The sequence below is a fragment of the Macaca mulatta genome, chromosome 20 (genome assembly GCF_049350105.2).
Source record: "Macaca mulatta isolate MMU2019108-1 chromosome 20, T2T-MMU8v2.0, whole genome shotgun sequence".
NCBI lineage: Eukaryota > Metazoa > Chordata > Mammalia > Primates > Cercopithecidae > Macaca > Macaca mulatta.
Window position 1 is genome coordinate 43,970,594 of NC_133425.1, and position 14,015 is coordinate 43,984,608.

General features: G+C 38.6%; 1 protein-coding gene across 3 annotated transcripts in view; it reads right to left on the minus strand.

Annotated features, from left to right (window-relative positions):
* N4BP1 (NEDD4 binding protein 1) overlaps positions 1 to 14,015 on the minus strand; it is an 82,913-nt gene that overhangs the window by 15,309 nt on the left and 53,589 nt on the right. For all 3 annotated transcript variants that reach the window (XR_013411604.1, XM_077985645.1, XM_001109863.5), the window contains one exon: positions 6,928 to 8,618. Coding sequence is in view for 2 of the 3 variants with exons in the window: in XM_001109863.5 (XP_001109863.4) it covers positions 6,928 to 8,618 (1,691 nt within the window). In the remaining variant the exon portion in view is untranslated. The remainder of the gene's footprint in view (positions 1 to 6,927; positions 8,619 to 14,015) is intronic.

Genomic DNA, 14,015 nt, shown 5'->3' on the forward strand with positions numbered 1-14,015 from the left:
TAACATACACATACAACAAACAATAACAAAGTTTCCTTTAATACTCTTACATTTTTAGCATTTAGTTCATAAAGTTAGGATGGAACTTTAGGGACAGAACTCTTAATAGTGTCTTAGGATTTTTCTCACATTTTGTTAATCTAACTGGGTGTGTTGTTGTGATAGAAGGCAGTGAGCTCCATGGTAATACTTGTTCCCTGTGACAGAAGAAAGGGACAAAGATGTGACACAGTCATAACCCCTGCAACCTCCAAAGGTGCTGCTGTGTCCTGTCTCAGGAGGGCCCCACTCTTTTCAGGGAATTGGCTATATTTACTCAGTTTACAGTTTACGAGAAACATGTCGAGGGCAAGACTCAAATGAAATTTATGGAGGGGCTGTGAAAGGCTATTTTAAGAAAGCAGAAAACAGGGAAAAAAGGTAAAAATAAATAAATAAATAAAAAACAACAATGAACAGTAGAGAACACAGGTCAGAACACTTTTTCTGTTAAGAGCTACACAGTCTCGTCATACCACCCAACTCTGTGTGTGAAAACAGTCACAGACAGCTGTAAATGAATGTGTGTGGCTGTGTTCCACATTTACAAAAACAGGTGGCGGGCCTGATTTGGCCCATAGTTTACAATCCTTAGTATAGAGGATTAAAAAATGCCAACCCCTCCATCCATAACACATTTCAACGGAAAGGAAGAAAGTACTTAAAATTTACGCTCCAGCAGTTAATTAAAAGTGGAGATAAAAAAGTTAAAAGTTTAAAATTCTGCAGGTGGTAATGTGTCTACTCATGGGTATTACAAAGAAAAAAAGACTAAAATCTTAAACAGTGATGCTGTAATTGATGAAATTAGCATAATCTATGTTCACTGCTTCAATGGTCACTTAGATTCCAGCGACAATACTCCTTGCATCTTCAGTCCTGTCTTCTCTCCACGTCTAATGCTGCATGCCAAAATTGCTTTGTAGAAATACTTCACTTGCAAGTCCTGCCATGATGGGCATATGTGTCCCGAGTTAAACCCTGGCTCTCCTAATTCCAACCTACCCTGAAAATTCCAGTGAAACTAACTTTTAAATGCAGCCCGAGGCCTTTGATTCTGCTCAGGGCCTTCAAAGGCACTGTCCTACACTAATCCTGCCTGGCTTCCAGGACCCCTCCTCGTCTGACTCGTCAGAAAGGATCTGGCCAAGTGACCCTCCCATTACCATGCAACAACCCTCTTGGTTTTGACCAGGTCTTGCCATCTCACCCCTCCTGGTCTCTGAGCCTTTCCTTGTGTTGCTTTCTATATGTGCGATGCTCTTGCACCTTTCCTTGCTCCTTCTTCAAATGCCCTCAGGACTGAATGCGCTGAATTCTGGCCCCTCTTCTTCTATGAAGCTATTTCTAGACACAGGGCCTCTCTCAGCCTCCTCCCTCTTCTGAGTTCCAATCCTGTATGGTGCACCAGAATCACAGAGATAGAATGGCATTTAGATGCCTGTTAGAAAAAGGAGTCACTAGGGGAGGAGCAGCCTGCCTGGGTTGCACAGCCAGGGGGATGAGCTGGATTAGACTCTGGCTTCCTCACACCTGCCCTTTCCATGACCCCACCTGCATGTGCGTTCCTTGAGAGCAGGAAGAGGCTGGACACTTCACGAACATCTAATGCTCTGTGAGATTCAGAAGAGCTACTCACAGACTCCTCTTTTTAAAGGCTATTTCTTTTTCAGTGAACCACAAATATTTCAGAGGCTCTTATCCCAGAAAATATATGTAAATAAACAAACCCAATCTTGATAATTCAGGAGTGCTTTGTTTATCTAAAGGCATTCAAATATGACAAGAAGGTAGCAAAGTGACATTTTTAACTAGAAAAAAGACTGGGGGTGGTTCTTTAGAGGGGGCCTTTTTTAATCTTTCAAAAATAATAAATCATCCATCACTCTAATTGCTTAACAGCAGGGACATACCTAGAGTTAACGTCAACCACAGTCCTAATTTGAAAATCCACAACAGAACAACCTGCTGGTTCTTAGAAAAACCAAGAAATATGTATATTTAGTCCGCAAAAGGATAATCCTTGAGAGAACTGCACTGAAAAGGTTTTTAAGGTGGCTCCCTGATTATTTGACAGATACAAATGTGTGCTACCTACAAATGTGTGCTACCTACTCTCCCTCTTTTCCTTAACAGCTTCTGGTGATGGCAAGAGGAGGAATTGGATAGAGGAGGAGTACCCAGTTCAATTCCACTGGGTCACTACGTAACAAGGGTGGAAATACAGACTGATGAATTCCGCTGCCCTGGACTCCTTACAAGTCTAGAGGGGGAACAAATGGAGTTTCTAGAAACATCAGCTCTCAACTAAATTCCAAAATGTTATTCTCAGTGATAAGATCATATCACTTTTGATACTCTAAAAAAATCTCAGGAATGGAATTAAAACAGAGGTTCAAAATTCTGGTGGAGAACATACAGATTTACCCAAAAAATAAAACTACAATAACAAAAAATTAAGTGGAGCCAAATTATTGTCCTCAAAATAATACAGAGGGTCCATTAAGGACCATTCTTCCTACTTCAAGTCCTATACCCTGAGTAGGCATGTGCTTACTCATCACTGTCTCCTAGCCTTTCTGCAATCAAACCAGAGTAGCATGTTGACAGGTAAACCCAGACCAAAGGTCTATCTTGACCCAGAGGCAAAGTATATATATTAATAACACCTTGCTACTTACGGGAAGGCCAAAGCTCTGGGGCTCCCAGCTCCAAATACAGAATGAACAGTTATTAAGTCTGGGAGGACAGGTGTGCAGGCCCTCAAGAGATTTAAATGCCTGTTTCCATATAATTGGTTAAAGATTATATTATCTGGTTGTTTGCCATATTATAGAATGCTGGCGACTAAAAGAAAGTATCCAAAGCAGAGGAGAGATGGGTGACACACAGCTGATAAAAACTCATGGCAGCCATAGCACCAGACAGGGCAGTGTGGAGACAGCGGAAAGTCCTTTCTAAGTTACCCAGGAAAAATTTCTTTTTATGGAACCCTAATATGGAAAAGACTAGTATGAGAAAAAAAGGTTAAAATACATAATTCTGGCAAGGGAAGGGGCAAACCTCATCTACACGGAAAACTATCACCCCATATGTCAGGGGCTCTCATGCTGAAGTTTCAGGCTGACAGAGCCCAAATGTTTCTTGGCCACTACTGTGCTGTCTAGCCATACATCACAAAACAATTTCCACTTACTCATCATTTGACTCATTCATGGTGACGAGGGGGCAAGAACAAGATATACAAAATTGGCAGCATTAAACAGGGTACTGTGGAGGTTTTCACAGGTGGTATGGGCTGCAGACCTCATTCTGGACAGGAAAATGAACAAAGGCTTTACAAAAATACATTGAAGGGTGGGCCTAGGCTGCTTTAGGGTGGGGCCCACACCAACAGATCCTATTGCTTAAGGAATCAAATAAGTACTTCCCCAACTACTTGGGTCAAATCTGTAAGCTTTAGTTACATTGCTGTGCAACCCAAGACTTAAGTATCCAATGATGCCTTGGCCTGAAAATTCCAACCTTAACTTCTGCTGGAGGAGAGACGGTATACAGCAGCTCTGGGGAAAGACATTATGGGTCCAAATCTCTATCTATGTAACCCTGGAAAACATTTTTAAGCCACTTCATGTTGTATAAATTATAACTTTTGCCTCACAACTGGTGTGAAGGCTGCATTTTTAAAAATACAGTGCCTGACACATAATAATGGGTGTTTCGGCTTTAAAATCCCAAATATTTGTTGCATTAAATATATGGTCTCAGTTAAAAATCTAAACTGGCCACTGGAATAGTAACCATGAAGTTACGAACGGGTAGTAGAAAGCCACTAAAAAAAATCCTAAACTGGGCATGGTAAGGCATGCCTATAGCTTCAGCTACTAGGAAAGACAGGCCGAGTCCAGGAGTTCGAGTCCAGCCTGGGCAAAATAGTCAGACTTCACCTCTCAAAAAAAAGAAAAATTCTAATTTGCCTTTAATTCATCAACAAGTTTTTCATGAGTTCCTACTATATGTCAGGGACTATGGGTATTAGAGGTAGTTCATTGAACAGAAGAAACACAAATCAGTTTCTTCATGGAATCTAGTCAAAGTTAATTCACACTTAACATTGAAGCAACTGATTTAAAATAAGGGCTGATTTTTTTTCCAACTTCCAAAAAAATTGAGGTAAAATTCACATGACTAAAATTCAATGGCATTTACTACATTCACAATGTCATGCAACCACCTAGTTCCAAAATGTTTGTCACTCCAAAATAAAACTCTATACCCATTATGCAGTTTCTTCCTAGAATATGGGTAAATCTTAATTACCGACATTTTCAGAACAATACATCAAATTAAGTACAAGTCTGTCTCCTTAAAGTAACACATTCACTTGTAAAAGTATTGCCTTTAAACACAGACATCTGTGAATCCAAAGAAAATGTAAATCCGCCCAAAACAATCAGTTTTCCAAAAAAAAAAAAAAAGCTTGCAGCTTTCTCTTAGTGTAATAATTGGTAGTTTTCAAAAGAGATGATACTGTACTCAGGGCATTAGGAAATATGTGGGAGTGTGTTTGGGGTGTCACAATGACTGGGGAAGGATATTATAAGCAAAGTGGGAGGGACTAGATTTGCAAAACATCCTGTCAGATAGGTAACACCACTCTAAATTCCAACAGTGACCCTGCTGAGAAATATGCCTGTTAACTACCCCAAAAGGTTTTTAAAAAGCATCAGGATCACTGCTCATTCTATGTTAACTTGCATTTCCTATTTGGAAAATCCTTCCACATACAGAAAAGTGAAAGAGGATGAGAATTGCTCACAATTGTGACCTAAATTTTGTGTCACTAGTTGGCTCAAGAAATCATAACAATGAAGAACTTGTTCCGGGCTTGGGGTGTGGGTGACTGAAGTTGACATTTTTGCTTAGATATCGCTATGCAGCTGCAGGTCATTTGCTGGGTTTCCCCTAATAGGGCTGCCAAAAAAACCAAAGTGAAATGACAATAAACATGATTTGGAAATGACGATAAACATACTGCTTATTTTTGCTGCCTGTCTTCAAATTTTAACATCTGAAATGATGGCATTTTCTTTTTGACAGCAAAACACAGCATCGATAATTCATTCAAATAATAAAAACCAGAATAATCCTTATATTTTAAAAAATACATATTAAAATATTTATGAACATATAGCTGAGATTTCCTTCAAAATAATAGGGGTGGAAGGAAGAGGTAAGGGCTAGGATGAAACAAGACTGATCATGAGCTGGTAATTATTGAAGGTGGGTGAGGAACCCATGGGAATTCATTATTTTATCTTGTGTATCTGAAAATCCTAATAAAAAATTTACAAACCAAAAATTACAAATATACTATAAACATATATTTTAAAAATAACATTTATTTTTCAATCCTAATAGGTATTCTTAAAAACTCAGGGCATTAACTGATCTCTCAGAACTCCCAAAAAAGAAGTTATACAAACATTTGGCAACTCAGAAAAGTATTTTTAAGATTTGGCAACTTCTTCCTCATTCCATGTCCAGGTGCCCTGTTTATTGAATTGTAGCTACTTAAAATGCCACACCTTGAATATTTCTTCAAAAATCAATGGTGTTAAATTAAATTTGGCCTAAAGTTGCCTCCATACATAGTGACCTGCAACCTTAGTATATAAACAAATTGCAACCTAAGAGTATTCTTGTGGGAAAAAAAAAAAAAAGCTGAGTCTCAGCCAATCACAGCAGCTAAGCTTCAGCTAATCACAGGCTGGCAACTGTTCAGACCACGTCTACATAAGGCAAATGCCTCATCACAGGATGCCTGGATAAGGCAAATGCCAACCTGTAGGCAATCAAGTTGTTTCTGCAGGGCACTTCCCTCTTCTGCCGATAAATACCACTGGCCCTCATTGCTGAGTGAAGCTCTATGAACCTCTCCTGGTTTAGGGTGCTGCCAGATTCACAAATCATTGTTTGTGCAGATCAACTCTGCTAAATTTAATTTGCCCGAAGTTTTTCTTTTAACAATGGGGTGACTGGTTTTGAAAACAGAAGGCAGACTTTACACAGTTGTTGAAATATGGTAAAGATGTCCTTAAGGACAGGTCAGAAGGCAACAGATTGCAGCAACTGAAACTCCAAACAGTTAAGTGACCTGCCCCAAATCAAACAGCTGGTCCACAGTGCGGGGAGGCTCTTGACCCTCACACACTTCTTAGCCACGATCTTAAACTGCCCCTTAGAAAAGAAATCCAAGTGTACAGGTTTCAAATCAGAGGATTTTCAACTAAGAGGAGTTCCAAGACAGGCTAACTAGAAACAACAGATTCATTAAATGATGTCTTTTACTAAAAACATTATAAACTTTTAATAAGAGCAGAGGCCCACAATGAAGCTCAAACTAACTTCCTTTGAAAGGAAATTGCCATTGCTCTATCCAGAGAAGTATATCACACCTATTACCACTGCATACTCGAGGCTAGAGATCAGGCATACTCTAACGTAAGATTAAAAAAATCCTTGTGCTTTAAGCTTTGTTTTCTTATTTAGATTAGAACATAATGGTACTCACAGTATTAAGAATGTAATGACTTAAAAAGTCACTATACTATCTATCACTGAGCAATGCAATGTGAAAAGATAATATTCTGTCCTCTCTTGCCCTTAGAAATTAAGCTCAGCAGGGTGAAGTAAAGTTCATGAATCCAGAAGATGGACTGACAAAACCTTTCCAACCAGTTGGTTCCCATTCCCCTCCACCATCCGACCCTAAGGCTACAGATCAACTATATACAACATGTATGTATAGTTCCTATATACATGTGATTCTCAGACACCATTTAGAGCCCTATTTAAAATAAAACAATCTGCAGAGAATGGACTTACGTAATTGCAACATTGCTCCCATCTATAACAATGTGCTTCAAATCTGTTCTCCCTGGTTCATTTTTTAATTCCAGCTTGTAGGGTACTTTTAGAGTATCTCGAAATCTTTGAACTCCAGTAACTGAGGAATCAATATGATCAGAAGGTCCTGCCGACCTTGCATCAGTAACTGAAGGTAACAGCTGGGGCAGTGGCATTGGTGGAGAAAGGGTTGAACAATTTGGCTTAGAATGAGGAGAACTACAACATCCTAAACGTTTTTCACAGGCAGATTTCATATTATTTGGAAGCAAGGGTTCTGGCTGCTGGTGTAAACCATTTTCAGGAAAAACTGGAACTCTGGGCTGGTGACTTGAAGCTCCCCTTGAAACAAAATTGACTTCTTTGGGACTTGAAGAGGCAACAGAAGGTGAAAGGCCATCAGTTTCAGGGTCTATGTTACAAACATAGTTCTGGTTTGAACCCCAGACTTCATGTTTCTGTTCTACTGGCACTGTTCTGAAAGTATTAATTCTGCAATTTGAGGTACATGGTTTAGCTTCCACTTTGAATGGTAACTGAGAAAATTTTTCTGCCATATTTTGCTGTGCGTGAGTCTGTGTTTTCTTTGGAGTGGAATCAGTTGTAAGCTCATTTGTGCTGCTATAAACACCCTTATTTTTGGTTTTGTTGGTCTCTGGATACATTGTACCAGCTGAAAATTCTCTGTCTTCTTGGAATCTTTTATTTTCTTTTTCAATTTCCTCTAAGAGCAATAATGGTTCAGTAGATGGTCCATACACCTTAATGACTTTTTCAACAATTTCTTGGGAATAGCCCATGGTTTTAAAAAAGTTTACGAGGATGTTGTATTCCATTTCCTCAGTAGTTTCTTTTATATCTGGACTTAAATTTTCAGAATCAGTAGAAGAATCAGATAGGTCAGCTATTACATTTCCAGCCAATGTCTTAGCATCATGTAAAATCTCCCCCTCCTGAACATTTTCCAAAGAAAACTGCTTCTTGGTATGCCTTTCTTCAGAATCAGAAAATCTCCTTTTCTGACAAATTCTCTCATTGGAAAGTGCCTCTTCATCTGGGGTTAGACCATTTATTGGATCAAAAAGCACATCTGGTGAGCTAGAAAGGACTGTGTCCATTTGTTTTGTAAGCTCAGAAACAGGAGTCCCAGCTTTATTTCTTGCCTCTTCCTGCAAAACACTTTCATCTCTGGAAATATTCAGCCCTGTGGCAGCATTCTGTGTAAACTCTGTTTGTTGAGAATCTCTAATTTCAATAACATCATCATCTCCTGTTTCAAAGAGATTCTCCTCACCTTGTGTGAGTGTCAAAAGTTCTTTTTTCAAGGAAGTGGGCAAAATCAACAAATCCATTGTGTAATTGTCTGCATGGGCTTCAACAAATTGTTTGAATTCCCTTTTCACCTCTGATTCTTTCTGACTACTGGGTAGGTTCTCTTTATTTTCAAAGAGCTTTACAAACTGTTGAATGTGACTCCTAGCCATGACCACGGCCTCAGCACTTCCTCTGATGCCAAGAAGGCCAATGTCCAGAATGCAGAGGTCAGCACAAGTATCCTGAATCAAGCTTTTCAGAAACAGGCTCTCTGCCCCAACAAAAATGCAGTGCATGTCTTTGGGGTAACATTCTCTTTCTTCTAGTTCAGGTTCACAGATTCCTTTAATATATTCCTGTAAAGAGAAAATAAGAAATTAGGTCAATTTACAAAAGTTCCTTATAGCACATAATAAATTACACATGCAACTACAAATGTCAGGTCAATTTTATAAAAATCACAAGCATGTCTGTAATTTTGAACAAAACGTCATGTTTTAAATAAAACATTGAAAGTAACAGATAGAAGTTGCTTAAATCATCTTTAGAGGAACCGAAAAATTTTCATCCAAATCTAAAAGGTGGGTATTTTGTAACATTTTATGCAATGTGATCTTATGGATTTGCTGAGCTACACAGTGAATAATCCCAAGGATGGATTTATCTACATCTCTAATGAAAAGACATCTTTGCTTGCTACCAGTAATGTATTACTTCCATGACATAATCAAGAGAGAAATAATCAAATCAAGTGACTGACTAGAGAACAAATCTTGACTTTTGATACTATTACCCTTGGTTTCCAGATTTCTTGAAGGTATAAAGAATCACATTAATTTTTTTTTTGTTTTCAAAGCAAAAGCAAGCTTATTAAGAAGCAAGAATAACATTAACAAAATTTTTTTTTTTTTCCAGTTGGTTGAAACAATCTATCTCCTGTATGATTTTTTGTCTGTTTTCTAAAGAAAACCAGACTGTTAAATTAAATGCAGATCTAATAGAACAAGTGAATGCTGGACAGTATTGCTGTTCTCAGATGCTGGTATTGAAAGGAGGCTGAAATGAGGCAAGAAAGGGAACTGAGTTCTCTTAGCAATTAGTTGCTACTGGAGTCAGAAGTATGAATCAAGCAGACAAGCAAACACACACACAGGAACATATCTGTTAATAACTTTGGCTCTAGGGTCAGTGTCTTGGTCTAAAATTCCAGCCATATGACAGGTACTATCTTGCTCAAGTTACCTAATCCCTCTAAGCCCAGTTTCCTCAACTATAAAAGGAGTGTAACTGCAGGGGTTTTGAGGGAATTCAAAAAGATAATGGAAGGTAAAGTCTCGACAACAGTGCCTTGCACATAGTAAGTGCTTACTAAGTAGTAACAACGCTGTTACTTAAATGATCAGTCAAAATTCTGGACAGAAATTTGTAGGAAATGAGTCTGGAGATATCTGATCTATACTTTAAACTAAAATTAGAATGGTGTTACCAAAAAGTTAAACCTGTGCAGCAGTAGTCAAGAAGAGGCATGGTAAGCCTGTACTTTAATATATACTTGCTGTGATAGTTACACAACTTCAGTGAGAATTAATATTCAAACGTGTGTAAATATTCCTTGTGCATCTGAAATTTAGAACTACAACATCTTTATAAGTAGATGAAACAGCAGATATATGAGCTCCCTTACCTCCTTCTAAAAGCACCTGAAGTATTTGTGGTCTTGGTGGTAAAGCATGGAGGTAACTGGTGCTGGATAGAGGAGTTCTGTTATTTTAGAGACAGGGTCTGTTGCCCAGGCTCGAGTGCAGTAGTGTGATCTCAGCTCACTGCAACCTCTACCTCCCAGGCTCAAGCGATCCTCCCATCTCAGCCTCCTGAGTAGCTGTGACTACGGGCATGCACCGCCACACCTGGCTAATTTTTGTATATTTTGTAGAAATGAGATTTCATCATGTGGCCCAGGCTGATCTCAAATCCCCTGATGAGCTCAAACAATCTGCCTGCCTTGGTCTCTGAAATGCTGGGGTTACAGCTGTGAACCACTGCATCTGGCCAAGCTCTGTCTTTTTAATGGGGCAGCTTGCTATTTCTGTGAACATGTCAACTGAGTTAAACATAAAGTACTATAACCTACCCACTTTTCCTGAATGTGCAGCAGTGTTAAAGACTGAAGTCAGCATCCCTGAAGATCTCCAAAGAGGCAACATTTAGCTATCACTTGTTTGAAATTATGCTGTATTTAGGTTGTGGCTTTAACGTTTTAAAATTTATTTTGAAATAATTATAGGTTCTCAAGAAGTTCCAAAGGTACTACATAAAGTCCTGTGTACTCTTCAGTTTCCCCTAATCACTGCATCTTATGTAATTACAGTACAATTTCACGGTCAGGAGATTTACACTGACACATTTCTGTCTATATAGTTCTATTATATGTGCAGTCATTTTATCATATGTGCAGCTTCCTGAAACCACCACCTCAGTCAAGATATGGAACTATTCCATCACCACAAAGATTTCCCTCATTACCCCTTTACAGTCATGTCCACCTACTCCTACCTTCCATCCCTAACCCCCGGCAATTTTTCATGTCTATAATTTTATGACTTCAAGAATGCTATAAAAATAGAATTATATATGACTTTTGGGGTTCGCTTTTTTCACTCAACATACTGCTGTTGAAATCCATTCAAGCTGCTGCATATATCGAGTTCATTCCTTGTTACTGCTCAGTTGTATTCCATGGGATGGATGAACCAGTTTTTTTAATCCATCTCCCTACATTTTAGTTGTTCCTATTTGGAACTACTACAAATAAAGCTGCTATGAACACTCATGTGCTAGTTTTTATGTGAACTCAAGTTTCATTTCTCTGGGCTATGCTCAGGAGGGCAACTGCTGTTGGGTCATATGGTATGTGTGTGTTTGGTTTTACAAGGGACCGCCAAACTACTTTCCAGAATAGTTATACTATTTTACATTTCCCCACCCATGTTTGAGAGATCCAGTTTCTCCACAACTTTGCCAGAATTTGCCAGTCACTCTTTTTTATTTTACTTGTTCTAATAGGAGTGTAGTATTTGGTCTTAGTTTACATCTCCCTAATACAGTGGTGTTAAATATCTTTCCATGTGCTAATAACCATCTACATATTCTCTTTGGTAAAATACTTAATCCTTTTGTCCACTTTCTTCCTTGAAAGAGTTTTCTTTTAGGCCAGGTGCGGTGGTTCATGCCTGTAATCCCAGCACTTTGGGAGACCAAGGAAGGCAATCACGAGGTCAAGAGATTGAGACCATCATGGCAAACATACTGAAACCCCGTCTCTACTAAAAATATAAAAATTAGCTGGGCATGGAGGTGCACGCCTACAGTCCCAGCTACTCGGGAGGCTGAGGTAAGAGCACTTGAACCTGGGAGATGGAGGTTGCAGTGATCCAAGATCATACTACTGCACTCCAGCCTAGCAACAGAGCGAGACTCCATCTCAAAACAAAAAATTAAAAAAAAAAAAAAGGTTTTCTTTTAATTTAGCCTGGGCAACATGGTGAAACCCCATTTCTACAAAAAATAAGCCGGGAATGTTGGTGTGTGCCTGTAGTTCCAGCTACTTGGGAGGCTGAGATGGGAGGATCGCTTCAGTCCAGGAGACTGAGGCTGCAGTAAGCTGAGATCATGTCACTGCATTCCAGCCTGGGCAAAAGAGCGAGACCCTGTCTCTAGAATTTTTTTTTAAATTTTTAATTGACAAATGATTGTATATCTATATATATATTTTTTTTTGAGATGGAGTTTTGTTCTAGTCACCCAGGCTGGAGTGGAATGGTGCAATCTCCCGGGTTCAAGCGATTCTCCTGCCTCAGCCTGCCAAGTGGATGGGATTACAGGCATGTGCCACCACACCTGGCTAATTTTGTATTTTTAGTAGAGATGGGTTTCACCGTATTGGCCAAGCTGGTCTTGAACTCCTGACCTCAGGTGATCCCTCTGCCTCAGCCTCTGCCTCCCAAATTCTGGGATTACAATTAGTTGCTACTGATTGAAGCAGTCTATATCCTATGATTTTTTGTCTGTTTTCTAAAGAAAACCAGACTGTTAAATTAAATGCAGATCTAATAGAACAAGGGGATGCTGGCCTGAGCCACTGTGCCCAGCTGATTGTATATATTCATGGGTCACACAGGGAAGTCTTAATACATACAATGTATAGTGATCAGAACAGGTTAATCAGCATATCCATCTCAAACATTTAGCATTTCTCTGTGTTGTGAGCACTCTATATCCTCCATCATCCTTCTAGCTATTTGAAACTATGTATTATTGTTAACTATAGTCATTCTACAGTGATATGAAACACTAGAATTTATTCTCCCCAGGGAGCTGTAATTTTGTATCTATTAACAAATCTCTCCCTTTCCTTCCTAGTCTGTAGTATCCTTCTGTCCATTTTCTAACTGGGTTGTTTTATTACTGTTGAGTTTTGAGAGCTCTTTATATATTCTAAGAGTCTTTTGTCAAATATGTGGCTTGTAGATATTTTCTCCTGGTCTGTAGTTTGTCTTCCCATCCTCTTAACAGGGTGTTTTGTGACAGCAAGTTTTTAATTTTAAGGAAGTTCAGTTTATCGATTTTATTCTTCACCAAGCCTGAGGTACTGAAGACCTCTCCAATGTTACCTTCTAAGTTTTACATTTAAACCTATGATCCATTTTTAGTACATTTTAAAATAAGGTGTGAGGGTTACCTTGAGCTTCACGTTTTTGCCTATAGGTATAATACTGCTGTAGCATCATTTCTTGAAAAGGCTATTCTTTCACCACTGAATTGCACTTTTGTCAAAAAATCACGTAGCCATACTTGTGTGGAGCTACTTGTGAGTTCCCTATTCTGTTCCAATCTATGTGTCTATCCCTTCATCAAGACCACACCGTTTTGATTACTGTAACTGTATAATTTCTTAAAATTGGGTAATGACTTGCTCACTCTTTATAATTTTTAATTGCTTTAATTATTCCAGTTCCTTTGTCTTCCCATATATACTTTTAGAATAATTTTGTCTGTGTCTACAAAATATCTTGCTGGAATTTTATCAGCAATTGTGCTGACAATTACGTGTCAGCAACAGACATGAATCTGAGCATAACTGACATCTGCTGAGTCTCCTGATCCAGGAACCTGGTATTTCTATACATTTATTTAGATCTCATTTGCTTTCTTTCATTAGCCTTTTGAGTTTCAGAATACAAATCCTGTACGTTTTCTAAGATTTCATATTTTAAGAATTTTATTTTTCTGAGCGATTGTGTATGGTGTTGTATTTAAAATTTTGGTTTCTATGTGTCCATTGTTAGTATATAAAAATGTAATTGATTTCTGTATGTTAATCATGAAACCTTCCTGAACTCACTTATTCCTATTAGAAGTTCAAGGATCTGTGTGTATGTGTAGTTTCCTGGGGAATTCCTACACAGACAATTATGTCATCTACAAATATTTCTTCTTTTCTGACTTATATGCCGTTTATTTTCTTGCCTTACTGCAGTGGCTAGAAAGTACAGCACTATGTTGGGGAGCAGTGGTGTGAGCAAATATGCTTGCCTTGTTAATGATCTACAGAGAAAAGCACTCAGTCTTTCCCACCATTAAGAATGATGAAACCTGGAAAGTTTTTAATGATGCTCTTTATCACATTGAGGAAGTTACCTATTCTCTAGGATCATGAATATGGATGGGTGTTGAAATTTGTCAAATGCTTTACT